Source organism: Chionomys nivalis, chromosome 9 (genome assembly GCF_950005125.1).
Source record: "Chionomys nivalis chromosome 9, mChiNiv1.1, whole genome shotgun sequence".
Taxonomy (NCBI): domain Eukaryota; kingdom Metazoa; phylum Chordata; class Mammalia; order Rodentia; family Cricetidae; genus Chionomys; species Chionomys nivalis.
Window position 1 is genome coordinate 24,549,612 of NC_080094.1, and position 14,943 is coordinate 24,564,554.

Here is a 14,943-nt window from a genome sequence, read left to right on the forward strand (position 1 = left end):
GTCCTTGCCTGTCTCTTGCAGAGGGGTGGGACACAGGCCCCAAGACATGATCTGAAGCGACAGAATGGAGTTTTGGTACCACATGTGTAGCACAGCCATGGGGATCAAGGGAGAAGTAGGTCCAGGGACCAGAGAGAGCAGCTGTTTCAGGGTGGAAGCAAGGTTTGCTTGGCAGAGCCCTCGGCTAGCCACTGCTCCCAGGGCCATATGGCACAAGGGTGACACTAAGGGCTCCTACAGATTTCTTATTTGCTCTGGCCCTGGCAGAGGTTCAGCTAAAGAATCACTTGCCGATCTGACATGTCCATGGCACCAGAATGCAGCCCTGTGCCCTGCATGTGTTTTGACTCCACACTTCTGTTCTGGAGGGCTGGAGTTCTGCCTCTGTAAGTCTTTGTATGTCATAGCGAGAAGGGCCTGAGGACCAGAGTTGAGCAACAGGTTCTTGTAGGCCAGGCTGTGGCCACCATCACAGTGCCTGAATACAACTGTGTGTCCTCTTGAGCCCAACTTACCCACCACACTAGTGCCAGTCAGGACATGCTACAGATGCAAACAACAGCAGCCTCGAGCCAGGGCTCTGTGGAGTATTGTGGAGCTGGGGCACAAGGGGCAAGCTAAAGCTAGGAAGCATAGAAAGGAGAAAGCGGAAGCCATAGTCTGAGGAGGAACAGGCAGTCAGTGCAGGCTTCAACCCAGAAGCCCACATAGGTCCTTGTACACAGAAGGGAATCTTTTGTGCCCTTCCCGGGTGTGACCATCTTTCCCTATTATCTGACTGAAAGAATGCGGGTGGGCGCAGAGTGCTTCCCCATTCAAGGTCAGGCAGTGCGAGGCGCAGGCCCTTCCCGCTCTTCTTGAATACCTGCTTTCCCAGGACTTAGAGTAATCTCTTGGGAGACAGGCAGTCCCCTTCGAGCTGGGGACTGCACTCTGTTTCATGCCCCGCCCCCCTTTCCCAGCCCATCTGTTCCTCTCGATAGACAGCACACTCGCTGCTCTGATGGCAGCTCCCTTGTCAGCTCAAGGCTGTAGTCCCTTGGGGATCCAGGAGGAGCCCTGGAAGCCCCAACAGATCCTGGCACACAGAAGAGGCTGGCTTCTTGTCTCCTTCCCTCAACATGGCAGGTCCCGATGTGGACACTGCCACCACACTTTACCCATGGCCTCCGAGAGGCAAGGCCCTTGTGTGCTGTTGCAGCCAGGCCTCCTGGCAGTAGCCCAGGGACACTGCGGGCAGAGCTGGTCCTCTTGGTTCATAGTGGGAGGCAGGGTTAACTTGCTGAGGAGCTTGCATCTAAGACTCCTGTGGCAGCTGGATGAGCTCACCAGCCTGGTCCCCTAAGCTTACCATGAGAGGCCAAGTAAGCAGCCTTCTGATTTGTCTCTGTCTCTTGCCCTGTCTCAGTCTCCCCCATACAGCTCTGGGAGCTATGATTCCATCAAGACTGAGGTCAGTGGCTGTCCTGAGGACCTGACAGTGGGCCGGGCCCCCACAGCAGATGATGACGATGATGATCATGATGACCATGAGGACAATGACAAGATGAATGACTCAGAGGGCATGGACCCTGAGCGGCTCAAGGCCTTCAATGTGAGTACCAGGCAGGGATGGTGAGACAGGGATGAGTCTCGGCAAGGCCAGCCCCTCCCATGGCCTGTGTCTCCCTAGATGTTTGTGCGGCTGTTTGTGGATGAGAACCTGGACCGCATGGTGCCCATCTCCAAGCAGCCTAAGGAGAAGATCCAGGCCATCATTGAGTCATGCAGCCGGCAGTTCCCTGAGTTCCAAGAGCGGGCCCGCAAGCGCATTCGCACATACCTCAAGTCCTGTCGTCGTATGAAGAAGAATGGCATGGAGATGGTGAGCGTCTCCTCCTGGCCACCCTGGCTTGTGACACCATCATTGTTCTCCAGACCCCTTTACCCTAACTTCTCAGTAGGCCTATTTCACAAATGAGGAATACAGGCCCAGACACCTGCTTTGCCATACCCTGACCCTGACCAGGGCCGTTCCAGCCCAAACACTAGCTCTGTGTCCCTTCTGCCTGCAGACCAGACCCACTCCTCCCCACCTGACCTCAGCTATGGCAGAAAACATCCTAGCAGCTGCCTGTGAGAGTGAGACGAGAAAAGCAGCTAAAAGGATGCGCCTGGAGATCTACCAGTCCTCACAAGTACGTGCTCGCGCTGGCTGTTTGTGGGCTCTCACCCAGGGGGCAGAGGCCATTGGGCATTGTACACTCACCTGCAGTTGGGTGCGCAGCGAGGTGGGAGGGCAGCTGTCACAGAGTCCTAGACTGATGGCACTGTGGGGGCAGAAAGGATGGAGTCAGGCGAGATCCCTGGGGTAAGATGCCAAGGAAAGAGAACCAACAGCATCCCCTAGGTCAAGACACGTCACTGGGTCCCAGGAACCACAGGACTGTGCTCTGCCTTCCACGTGTCAGGGACGGTGACTAGGCTTGCTGTGCCTTGGGTTCCCAGCACTGTCCTCCCTCCTTTGCAGGACGAACCCATAGCCTTGGATAAACAACACTCTCGGGACTCCACAGCCATCACCCATTCCACCTACTCACTGCCAGCCTCTGCCTACTCCCAGGACCCTGTGTACGTCAATGGTGGCCTCAACTACAGCTACCGTAGCTATGGGTCCTTGAGCAGCAACCTGCAGCCCTCTGCTTCCCTCCAGACAGGAAATCACAGTAACGGTAAGTAGGGTCAGGCCTGTTCTCCAGATAGTGCCTAGCGTGATCTGCACAGTAGCCCTTGGGAGGAGAGGGGCGATGGCTCGGATTCCCCGTTAGCAGCCAGTCTTCAGATGAGGTCAGGAAAACCTTGACTCCCTTCTCATCTCTAATGGCATTGCCTTTGCCAGTCACTGCAAGTACCCATCTCTGGTTCACTCCCTGAAAGTCTCCTCCCAGTGAGTTGGTCGCAGAGCCAGGATCTGGCCCAGACTTAGCCCATCCATTCACAGAGCCGCCATTTAAGTCATCTTGGTGATTGTTAGACATTGGGTTCCTCTGCTCCATACCTAAACTGGGCAGCTCGACAAGTGCTTCCCAGGAGTCTGTGGTACAGGTGCTACACCTGGCAGCGGGAGGAAGACAGAGACAGAGATACCTTCTACACCTCCTTCCTGTAGCATTAGGTATTGTTTTAGATGGGAGCGGAAGAGGCATTCAGCCCTTGGCCAGCAGGCACAGTGTGGTCAGGGGAGGTCGGGCTCTGCTGGGGTTGGGAGTTCCTAGGCACAGAAGACTTGGCCTCCATTGTCCTGTGATGAGAATGTTTCTAGGGACAGGGCAGGAGGCAGAGGCAGTACGCATCAGTGTTATTCAGGGGCCAAGGACTGAAGGGAGCTGGAAGACATCATGTTGCTACTGAAGGGGGCAGGTAGAAGAAAAGGCACTTTCTGGCAGGGGAGCTCGGGGTCTGGGAGTCTAGGACTGTCCCTGAGTAGCCGGTTCCTAGCCGTGGGAGAAAGCCCAAGCCATCTCCACCCCCCTCCCCCCCTTGCTCCACACCTTCATGCTTACCGTGCTCCAGAACTGGAAGGAAGTGCTGGTGTCTGGAAGGTCCTTGCTTGGGCTTAGCCTCTCATCCCTTCTTATGCATCTTAACCTAAAATAAGAGGCTGTCTGGCCTAAATCCCCAGAGCCAGGCCAGAGTGGCGCACATCCCGGGTAGAATGGCTGACTCAGAGCCACTCTCCTTCCAGCCCCATTGCTGGGGTATCTGAAGTGGGTTTCAGGATCAGGGAAGTTACAATTCTTGGGGATTGAGGTAGGGATGACACGGTGACCAGTCATGCCCAGGCAGTACATGCTAAGTCTTCACCCGGCACACGCAGCATGGCCTGTCTTGGGACTGCAGCTGTGGTGGCTCCCTGGCCTCTCAAGAGGGTGTGGGTCCTGAAAGACAATAATAGCAGTCAGAACTGAGATCTAGGGGTAGCTGTCTGCCCCATGTATCCTATCTCTGAACAACATGCTGACCATTTTCCTCCTTGCCGGGAACAGCCTTGACCTGTGAGCACAGGTGGCTGCAGTGGTTGAGGAAAACAAGCAGTAGCTACTGTGTCACAGGGCCATCCCTCCTCTGTCCTGTTTGATGCAGGCTGGACCCCACAATAGCTGTGCCAATGGCTTACCCTCCCCACTTTGCTCATGTTGTCACTTAGAGGTAGGAATGAGCTTAGATAGAATCAGACCCTGCTCCTTGGGCCTGGGGTGCTAGGCAGCTTGTGCCCACACTAGCCCCATAGGGGCCACCAGCAACCCGAGAGTCTGGCTGTAACCAGAGCCTGCATAGGGATGGTCCCAGATCATACAGGCTACAGGAAACAGGGATGGGGAGGGGTGGGAGAGCTCTCTAAGCAGCCATGAACAGTGAGCTGAGATTTGGGAATTGGGGAGGGGGAAGAAACCTGGGACTACCTCTGACTGTGGTGGGTGGTGGCCTCTGATACCCTGGACATTGCCTAGACCAGAGACAGCCAGAGGGAATCAAGCCTGTCCTATCCCCTTTGGGTCCTGTACTTGGGATGTTGAGACACTAGCAGAGGCTACCAACATGGAAGCCAGTCACCTGATTATTTCTGTTTCTGCAACAAACAACCCTTCTCCTTCTTCCTGTGTTTGATTATAACAGACCTAACTGTTCTGCCTTCTCAGTTCCAAGAGCATTGTTATTTACTCATTTGTATTTTTATTAATTTGTTTGTTTGAGACAGGGTTTCTCTGTGTAACAGTCCTGGCTGTCCTGAGACTCACTCTATATAGACCAGGTTGGCCTTGAACTCAGAGATCTGCCTGCCACTTCCAAGTGCTGGGATCAAAGGTGTGCGCCACCACTGTCCGGCCATTTATCTTTGTAGTGCTGGAAATTGAACCCAGAGTAGTATTTCACCAATGACCACATCCCCAAGGAAATTGTTTTAGCAAACCATTCACATTCTCTGGTTAGAGGCAAAAAATAACTACAAACTGTTCAAATCACAAATGCCAACTTCTTTTCCCAGTGAGGGGCTGCACCAACTTCCTTTTAAAAGGCAACAGTTGTTTCCAAAATTTATTGCCAGACTTTCCTTCTAGTCTAGATGTCTCCAAGACAAGGTTTTGTCCATCTCTACAGTGTAAACTCAGCAATGAACAAGCCAGGCCATCAAAACCTAAAGGGAAGTGGAGACATGCTGATGCCCAGAGGAGCATCTTGTAAGACAGCCTCCAAGGATGAGGGCAGGCAGGGGACTCAGGGCAACAGACAGGAAAATGAGCTGCTAGGGTGACAGGGCTCATCAAGTGCATGGTCTGTCATCCCCAGCTCTCTTCTTTGCTTATCTTCTTGATAAACATCTACAAGGCTTCTCAAGCTCCTAATACTTCCATGACTACTGGGAATCTATCCCAAAAGTTCCAGGCCTACTGAGAAGTCTGTCCTGGTGGGCACCACAGCTAGTCTTCTCCCAGGCTGAAAAGCCTGTCTGCTGGGCTCTGTCTATGCTTTCCCAAGCTCCATGTAACCCCCTGTTCCCCAGAGGCTCCTGGCTTTGCTTTGGAATTTAAAGTCTGGAGGAGCGAGGGGGCAAAGAAAGACTTGAGCACATACCTACTGAATTCCAATGCTGCAGCCCACCCCGTGGAGCTGTTGAGAGGCAAAGAGGTGGCTTGTGGTGCCCTTGACCCAGAGCTTTTAAGAGCTTGGGTTCCTTTGCTGCCACAGTCGGCCAGTAGAGGGCAGACAATAGACAGTTTCTCCAGAAACCCTCTTTGGGTCCTGTGGTTTCTATTTCTTCAGCCCCAGCAGCATCAGCCTCCTCACTTGGGACAGAGACCTTCTCAGAGGAAGAGGAGCTGAGGCTCAGCAGACCTCGCCCCTCCTCCATCCACAAGCACCTACAAACCCTCAAGGGGAGAGGTGCTGCCTCTCCAAGCTGTGATGAGGGCTTTTCGCGGCCGCACTGGAACGTGCTGTGTTGCATGCCTCCCCTCTCAACTGTCCTTTTTTTTTTGGAGAAATGGCACATGCACCTTGCTATCCCCCAAACATACCAACAGCTCTTTCTCACAGTGCCTATAGTACAGTTCCTTCCTGGGGCTATTATTACTGTTCCAACCTTGACCACTACCTGGGGAAAAGCAGGAGTCAGGAGTTAAAGGCATACATGCTTCTTTGTCTCCAGGTTGCCTCTTTCTTTTCTGAGGACCAGAGCTAGGATTGTGTCTGGAGGGAATCCTCAAAAGATAGTGAAAGGTATGGGTAGAGGCAGGAAACTAGGTTGGAGCCCTGCTGTGCCTTATGCCAGAGCCTGATGCATGCCACCCCATTCCTCAGGCAGATCCACCGTGCACACATTCGCCATGTGGTTGCCAGTGAGGTTCAGCCTAGAATCCTTGTCATGTAAAAGCCCTGTTCTAGATACTGGGATTACAGCAGTCAGAGAAATAGACCAGGGTCTCTATCTAATGCTATGCCTAGCCACAGGGAATCCTTCCCAGATACAGGCAGTGACTTCTACTTCCTTCAAAATTTATGGAGTCTAAAACCATCTTTGTGTCTCCACAGGGCCCACAGACCTCAGCATGAAAGGTGGGGCCTCTACACCCACCCCTCCCACACCCACCCCTTCCAGCAACAGCACCAGCAGGACCATGCCCACGGCTCAGCTCAGCCCCACAGAGATCAGCGCTGTGCGGCAGCTCATTGCCGGCTACCGAGAGTCTGCAGCCTTCCTGCTGCGTTCTGCGGATGAACTGGAAAACCTCATTTTACAGCAGAACTGACCCCGCTGGCCCCAGAATGCACAACACCAGGGAAGGAGGCTGTCCCAGCTTGGACCCAGCTTCCTGCCTCACCAGTTGGTACATTTTCTGAAAGAGGTGGGATCCAAAAGAGCTGTTTCTAGCCACAGTCCGAGCATCTGAGACTTTGGGCACAAGGACACTTTTTTTCCTTTTCCTTTTTTTTTTTTGTTTTTTTTTTTTGTTTTTTTTTTAATTTCACCACACGGGTGCTCTGACCTGCTTGGAAAGAGGCCAATGGGGCAGCTCTAGAAGGATTGGGCTCCCCTGACAAGGCACAGGGGCTGCAGCTCTACTTAGAATTCACCTTCATGGACCCTGACGTTAGAACCCCCATCCCAATAATTACCTTTGAAGTCTTAGGTGAGCAGAACTGCATATTTATTGAGAAAAGCAAACGTGGACCCTTTCTTCCTCTCCCCTTAGTAATTTATTTTTCTGAAATGGATTCTTTTGTGTTTGTACAGATTGCCAGTCTATGTCTGTCTGATCAGAAGGATGTATCCCTGTACCTAACATTCCATATCACTACACTGACGTAGGCTGGAGGCCAGCAGAGTTAGGCACCAGCTCGCTTTTCGAGTGCCCAGCACACCCTTGGGAAGGCTACTACACTCCACTAGGCTATCTTGTTGCAGATCCCAGTGCTGCCACAGGGACACTGCCAGGAACTGCCAAACAGGAGGACCTCACCCACACCCACTGCAAACAAAAGCACCCACCCATTCTCCAGAGTTCCAGTCACACGGTCACCTGTATTCTACCTCACACTCCAGCGTGGGCTTTTCCAGGATGTGCTCCAAGTGTGTTCTGAATGGCTGTCTCCCCAACTCCCACACAATGTATCTATCTGCATCAGACCGAGGGGCTTGGCCCTACAAACCAGCAGCTTGCCATTGCCCAGCTCTTAGAGATCTTGGAAGGATGCAGTGCCGGGAGCTGGTCAAGGACCCAGGTCTGATGAGCACAGGCCTCAGCCCCAGATAACCTGCTAGAAGGGCCACTTCTTCATGGCCAGCTCTGTCAGGCACCTGTGTGCCCCAGGGTGGACTGTGCTTCCACCCTCACCTCGTGGTGGGAGTAAAGGGGTAAGACCATTGGTGCAAGTGGGGGAGGGGGGTTACTTGTGTTCTCCTAGGACCAGACTTTCTTGTGGAAAGGCCTGTCCTCTAAGAAACCCAAGTCCCTGGAGTGTGACAAGGGACAAGAAAAAGCTGACCTGGTTTCCTTCCTTCCTGATAGGCACTTCCTCTTGCTCTGTGCAATACCTACCAGTGCTGCTAAAACCAGGGATTCACCCAGACCTCAGCAGGCCAGGGGGCCTCTCCCTCAACACTCCGTAGCCATGACAGCAGCACTCTGCTGCCTGCCCCTGCCCAGAGCTGGCAGAAGCCCTTTTGCCTTTCCTCCCTCAGAGCAAGGAGGCCTCAGGGGAGCCAGGGCTGAGTGGACACTAGGACAGCCACAAAAAGCCACCTTCGATCCCAGAGCAGGTGCCCCTTCCCAGACAGGTGGGCAGGCAGTGCAGTGCAGATTCCCTACCTGTTCAGATTCAGGGCTGCCAGGCAGGGCTCTTCACCCTGCACATGTCCTCCCTGGGGTTAAATGTGGTCTTTTAGATGGCCTCCAATGCCTACCCACCCACACCACCTCTGCCTTCATGTGCCCGCTCACCAGGCCTCTGGACTGGGCCAGGACACCTGAGCCCCCTTCGTACAGCACAAGCTCCAGTGCCCAGGGCTTCCCCACAGCTGGCCGACCATGTGCCCAGTTCCCCACCTGCTCAGTAAGACTCCTGGATGTTTGAATTTGTGTAAATATTTATTTTTGTGTGTGAATACTACAAAGTAATCAGATCTTTTGCAAAATGTTACCCCGGCAATTTGTGAAAATATTAATGTTAAAAATTGGCAGAGACAATCGCCGCCCTAGAATTTCTGGTATCAATTGCTTACCATGTCATTTCTGCTCCCAGAGGCAGTACCCAAGCTAGACACAAATGGTTTGCATTTCTGGAAGACGAGAGAAGAGACTAGGCAGGGACTCCTCCCTCCACCCCCATGGGACACATCTGTAAGAAAGAGCATGATCTACATCTTAAGTGGTGTTTCCTAAGTGCAAGCAGTCTTGATCAGTCACCATAGCTACTGTCTGGAGCAGCCACGAGCAGCCTGCTCCCAGTGCATGGTATAAGCATAGGTTCTACATGTTTTCAAGAGAAGCAGAACCAGTGCCAGTGCTGATGGCTTCCAGAGGGACTGCAGGACAGTGGATGCTGTCATGCTGACCTGGACTTCCTCCCAGAGAAGCTGTCCCCAAAGCCTCAGAGACAGCCATATCAGGAGCAAGTTAATATGGACACAGGATTCTATTACCTAGTTCAGTCAGGGGGCTTGTTCTGTTTTACTTTTGTTTTAAAAGATGCAGCTTCAAGCCTTCTCCTTGACTTGGGTCTGCCTTTTCCCAGGGGAGCTCCCCAAAGCCCTGCCCTGCAGCCACTTCAGGCTGATGGAAGGTTTAGGGCACAAAGTGGAAATGCAGTGTAGGATATACACCAGTGCCAGAGTCCTTGCAGGGCAGATCCTGCAGGTGTCGAGAAGTGGTGGATGACCCGCTAGAGCAGTGATGGCGTACATGGCCTTTTCTCGCACCACTCAACAAATGGACAGTTTATTCCCAAGGATGGTGTTGGGGAGGGGCGGGCGGGCAGGGCTAGGAGGGTCTTAAGAGGACTTGGAACAGATGGAACCCATCTGTCCTTCCCTATTCTCAAGGGCCACATATGACTCCACAGGTGGTTATAGGATTAACTACCAGTTCATTCTCAAAATGCTGCTTTGATCTCAGAGGGTTGATACTTTTAATTTGTAATTTTTTGTAAAACTTTTTACAAGATAGTAAAGTATTTCACCAGAATACCAGTTTCAATCCGTCCGTGGTCTGATTTTTATATAATTTAGTGGTGCTTTAGAAACTTTGTTTTGTTGTTTCTGAGCTCAACAGCTCAATCCTCTCTTGCCTGTATCTACCTAAGACCAATGTGAACCTTTGTATTTTGCTCCTAATTTTGGACTCAGTGGAAGTGTACTGTTTACATGTACAGACGCCCCATCCCTGTGTGTTCTGCAAGACGCGTGCTCGAGGAGGAAGATGCACCTCACTAGCTCATCTGCTTAGCAAAGCCACAAAGCAAAACCTCTCACTTTGTACCCGTTTCCACCTAAAAACAAAACCCTACACCACCTTGAACTCAGATTTGCCAACACACTCTGCCTGGTGGACGCCCTGTGCCTCTATCATGTGTTCACTTAGGAGAGGAATCAAGATAGCACCTTCTGTCCGCTGGGTATGGGCTAGCACACAAGAGGAAGACAGCAAGGCAGGGGACTTCACTGCCCAGCTCTGGGAGGAAGTTCTTTGGGCAGCAGGCAATAGAAGAAGGTCAAGAGGACTCATGGGTCTTCGGGAGCAAGCCAGGCAGGATTTAGGGACAACACAAGAAGTCATCAATCTGCTGGCATAACTGAGATGCATTTTGGAAGAGCATAAATTCCATATCAGGTGAGACTGTGACTTTCAGTGCAGATGGTACAAGCACTTCTTTAGGGTTCCCATCACCTCTGGGGAGGGTCAGGGGCTCCAGACAGTAAGCATAAGGCACTTACCGCAAGCAGTGGATGGCACCAACTTTTAAAGGTGACTTTATTAATCAATGGTTTCACCGCTAAATTATATTTTTACAGATACGCACCTATGCAACTTAATGTGGCTCTTCTAAGCAGGTGAGGACCTCCTCCTCAATGCTCTATAAAGTGTTTGTGTTCTGTGGAGTTCCCAGTAAATGTGGCTTAATACTTTAATTCTTAGGATGTGTTTTTCTACGTGATGCGGCAACTAAATTCTGTTTTGTTTGTGGAATGACTAGCACAGGCCGATGCCCTCTTTCCCTCACTTACCAGAAGACCAATGAGCTGTTAATGAGCGGTTATCTCCATGGTATTACTGCTAAATGCACTGATGTCATAAGTATGTGGAACCCTTTTCCTTTTGAAACTGTGTATCATATACCAGACTGAATCTACTTAATAAACACTGAACAAACAACCCAAAGCTGAGCTTTGCCTGTGTCCCACCTCCTCCTTCTGAATCTAGTCTGGAGACATCTCCTTGCCAATAGAGTTCACCTTTCTTTCCCTAGCTAACAGTGGGCTCGCAGACATACGTCATCAATAGGTTTCCATTATGGCACCGAGCCTGTTAGAAAAGGAGGGAAGGGTGCTTTCCCACTGTGCCGAGCACTGGTGGCAGGTCTCCTGCCATGCAGCCAAGTTTCACAGTCACCTCGTTCCCCCTAGAGGGCTACCCAGCTGTGTGACAGCAAGGCCTGTGCTCTGTCTTCTGTTAGGCAGGTGCCAGGCCAGCTGACTGAGTCTGAGTTCATAGCAATCCCCAAAGAGCCTGGAAAACTCCTAGTCCTCAACATTCAGTAATTTGACATCCAATTCTAGGCAAAACCCTACTCCTACCTTGAAAGAAAACAAAGGCCACTTTCCCTAGTATTTGCTTACATAGTTTTCCACCCTATTAGTCATTTTTAGGTTAAGCTTTTAGGAATCGTTACAGGAAGATTGCTGGGAACAAGATGACTATCGTAAGCTTGAAGGAAATTTTGAATGCAAAAGTTAAAAGCAAAATTTTTACTATCAATGTGTGGGAGGAGGGGGAGGGAAATGGGAAACGGGGAGCAGTTGGAAATTTTATTAAAAAAGAATAAAAAAAAATTTTTACTATCAAACTGTATATGCAGATATAAGCAGGTTTTTGTTTTGATTTTTTTTTTTTTTTTTTTTTTTTTTTTTGGTTTTTCGAGACAGGGTTTCTCTGTGGCTTTGGAGCCTGTCCTGGAACTAGCTCTTGTAGACAAGGCTGGTCTCGAACTCACAGAGATCCTCCTGCCTCTGCCTCCCAAGTGCTGGGATTAAAGGCGTGCGCCACCACCGCCCGGCTTTGTTTTGATTTTTGAAACAGAATCTCTACATAGCCCTAGCTGTCCTGGAACTCAGATCTCAGATCTGCCTGTCTCTGCCACCCAAAGACTATGATTAAAGGTATGCCCAGCACACCTGGCTACATTACCAGTTACTAAAACATAAATTCCGTGAAGCAGCCAAATGCTCACATTAATGGCTGAGTGCAAGGAGTCTGCAACCCTCACCGACTACACACCTGAGCTGTGCAGATCGGGTTAGGAATGGCATAGCATAAGATGTGCCTCCTCACCTTGCCAGATATGGGTGCCAACGGCCAGCAAATCCTCAGTAATGCCAAGGGAAGTTTCCATCCTGCCAAAGCAAGGGACCACAAAAGCCCCACAGCCTTGACTGTACCTAAAGAACAAGATCGTGCAGGGCCTCGTGGCTTCTCAGCCATCAGAAAACACTTACCTCCCCAGTGAGGCTGCTCAGAACACAGGAATCCCAGGGGAAGCAGCTGGAGTACAGGAGCACTGGATTGTTTTCTTGCTTCTTTAGGTGGTACGTCAGACCTCACTGCTGTCAACAGTTGACACAAGACATCATCAAATGGGAAATGCCATCCTAAGCAATGACAAGTTCACTTAATATTGGCAACCTTCCCTTCACTCGGGAAAAACACACGTTGTCCTTTTAAATTACCTGGAAAGCCTCAGTAGAGGGCTAGCCTAGCATGCGCAAAGCTCTGGATTTAATCGCCAGTACCCACATAACATGGTTGAGTGGTCCATGCCTAGCACCTGGGAAGTAGAGGCAGGCCCAAGCCTGGGATAGGAGATCCTGTGAAAAATATAATACTACTGGGTGGTACATGTCTTTAATCTTAGCACTCAGGAGGCAGAGGCAGGCAGAGGGATCTTAGCTGACAGCTATCCTGGTCTATACGGTGAATTCCAGGCAATACAGAAGGTCTCTATTTGAGACCTTATCTTAAAAAGCCCAAAACACCCCCTCAAACACAATAAAACAAAAGCAAAAACAACACATGGGTGAGCACAGTACTTAGAAAATCTTTCAGTCTTTGCGAAGGTCTATCTCCCTCCATCCCTTTTATGAATTCGGTCTAATTAGGCTTACCATCCAGGAGCTATTACACAGAGGCGGGTTGTGATTAGAGTGCAGCAAGCGCATTCCCCAGGAGTGTGCCCAGAATGAACACCCATCTACTGAGGCAACACAGTACCCCAACAGTAGTACACCAGGTTTCCAGATCAATGTGAAATGGAGACAAGAAGTGAGTGCTGCCCATTTGGGGTGTAAAGTAGCTGTAGAGAGGTTATAAGCCTCACCTTCTCTACAGCTCCCAACAGTCCCCTAACATGGGGAAATCCAGTATGGGAACTCACTTTGAGGGTCTGGTATTTTCAATGTGTACACCCCTTTCAAATGAGGTTCTATTTTCTCTATTTTTTCAAGGCAGGGTTTCTCTGTGTAGTCTTAGCTATCCTGGAACTCTGTAGACCAGGGTGGCCTCGAACACAGAGACCTGCCTACTTCTGCCTCCTGAGTGTGGGAATCAAAGGCCTGCACCACCACTGCATGGCAGAAGCTCTAGTTCATCCAGAGCATGTGAACTGACCAGAAAGACATCATGTATACCTTGTGCTTTCCTTAGCTCGGTTTTCCAATCTCAGTGCTGCACTCGACAGCTATAGAGTGAGGCTGAACACTAGGTGCCATCTCATAGCCTGCCTGGCACTGCCACCTCAGCACAGCCCACAGGCCTGGATCCTGAGCCCCCTCTGAGGCGATGGTGAAGCGTGATAGCAGCTACTTCAACTCTCAAGTTTGTGGAGCTGTTAATCCTGGCTTGACATAAGTATCTCTCAGGTGGCAAGCGTGCTAATCACTCCATGTCGATACAACTAGCACCCACATTTGGGCAAGACAGTGGCAAGTAAAGTGCTATGTTATGTCCAAGCCCACAGAGTGTTATGTGATACAGCCCATCCTCTGCCTTATATATGATAAAAGTGACATGATGCTGTCCCCAGCAGAGTCTAAACTGAAGACATGAGGGACGACTAGACTTGGTAGCATGCAGAGGCACGAGAATAAATCTTCACCAGCAGGGGCTTGCATCACACAGTAGAAATGTTCAACAGGAGCCCAAGAAAACTTGTGCTCAAGTGCCCATGACTCTCCCATTCACAGATATGCTTAGGTTCACTTCCATCACCTCAATTCTGCTTAGTTATGTTCGAATACAATCATAAAATTGTGCACTTAGGCACTCCTGAAGTAGTTACTCCTGGAGCACCGGGCATCGTTCAGGCTGCTCAAGCAGCAGTGACCCTGAATCGTCTCACTCTATGACAAGGCCAGAACGAGTCACTGCCAGGAGGTTACCAATCATGGGAACCCATATGGAGATTTCCGTTTGAGGCAGGTGGTTTGAATGAGTTCCTGGAAGGAGGAAGTAAGCCCTTTAAAGTTTCTATCTGAAAAGTTCCCATCACTTCTATTAGCTTTCTGGTTCTACTACACCCAGTGGAAATGCTCATCAAATCAAGAGCTCAAAGACCAGTGGAGCTGCCAATTCATTGTGCAAAGGATCCCATCAAGAGGACCCTGTCCAGCTCTTACTTTACCAAACCACTCCATACTAACAGGCAGCCACAGAGAACAGGGAGACAAGTACAGGTTGTACAGGTTTATTTTTTCCAATACCAATGAGACATACAAGAGCAGCGCTTTTCTGAGCAGCCCCATGGACCAGACCATTGTCAAGTTTCACTTCTGAGACGGCAAAGGTCTTAGAAGAAGACTGGACACGCTTGGCTCCTGCTCCTGGTCTTTGGTAGAAGAGACTTATGAGCACACAACATGAACTCGGCCAATACTGAATCTGTATCCCATCACTACCAGCTCCTCACTCACACTTGATGGACACCCACCCCCCAAAAGACAGTCACCTCAGATGAAATGGAGGGGGGCAACTTACAGAAAAGTGAAATTCGCTCAAGGCACACAAATTTTCATACTACATACAGTAGCACTCACACAAGAGACAGCTAAATTAAACAAGGGCTCCCAACTTTCAAGTGAAGATACAACAAACGGCAGGGACTGGGATGAGGCCAGACAAATACAAAGGGTGTCTA

General features: G+C 50.5%; 1 protein-coding gene across 3 annotated transcripts in view; it reads left to right on the forward strand.

Moving 5' to 3' along the window:
- Window positions 1-10,985, forward strand: part of Nol4l (nucleolar protein 4 like) — a 120,201-nt gene extending 109,216 nt beyond the window's left edge. For all 3 annotated transcript variants that reach the window (XM_057780825.1, XM_057780824.1, XM_057780826.1), the window contains 5 exons: window positions 1,409-1,594; window positions 1,673-1,864; window positions 2,055-2,177; window positions 2,510-2,711; window positions 6,571-10,985. In XM_057780825.1, the coding sequence (XP_057636808.1) occupies window positions 1,409-1,594; window positions 1,673-1,864; window positions 2,055-2,177; window positions 2,510-2,711; window positions 6,571-6,788 (921 nt within the window). In that variant the 3' untranslated portion in view covers window positions 6,789-10,985. The remainder of the gene's footprint in view (window positions 1-1,408; window positions 1,595-1,672; window positions 1,865-2,054; window positions 2,178-2,509; window positions 2,712-6,570) is intronic.
- Window positions 10,986-14,943: the final 3,958 nt, after the last annotated feature.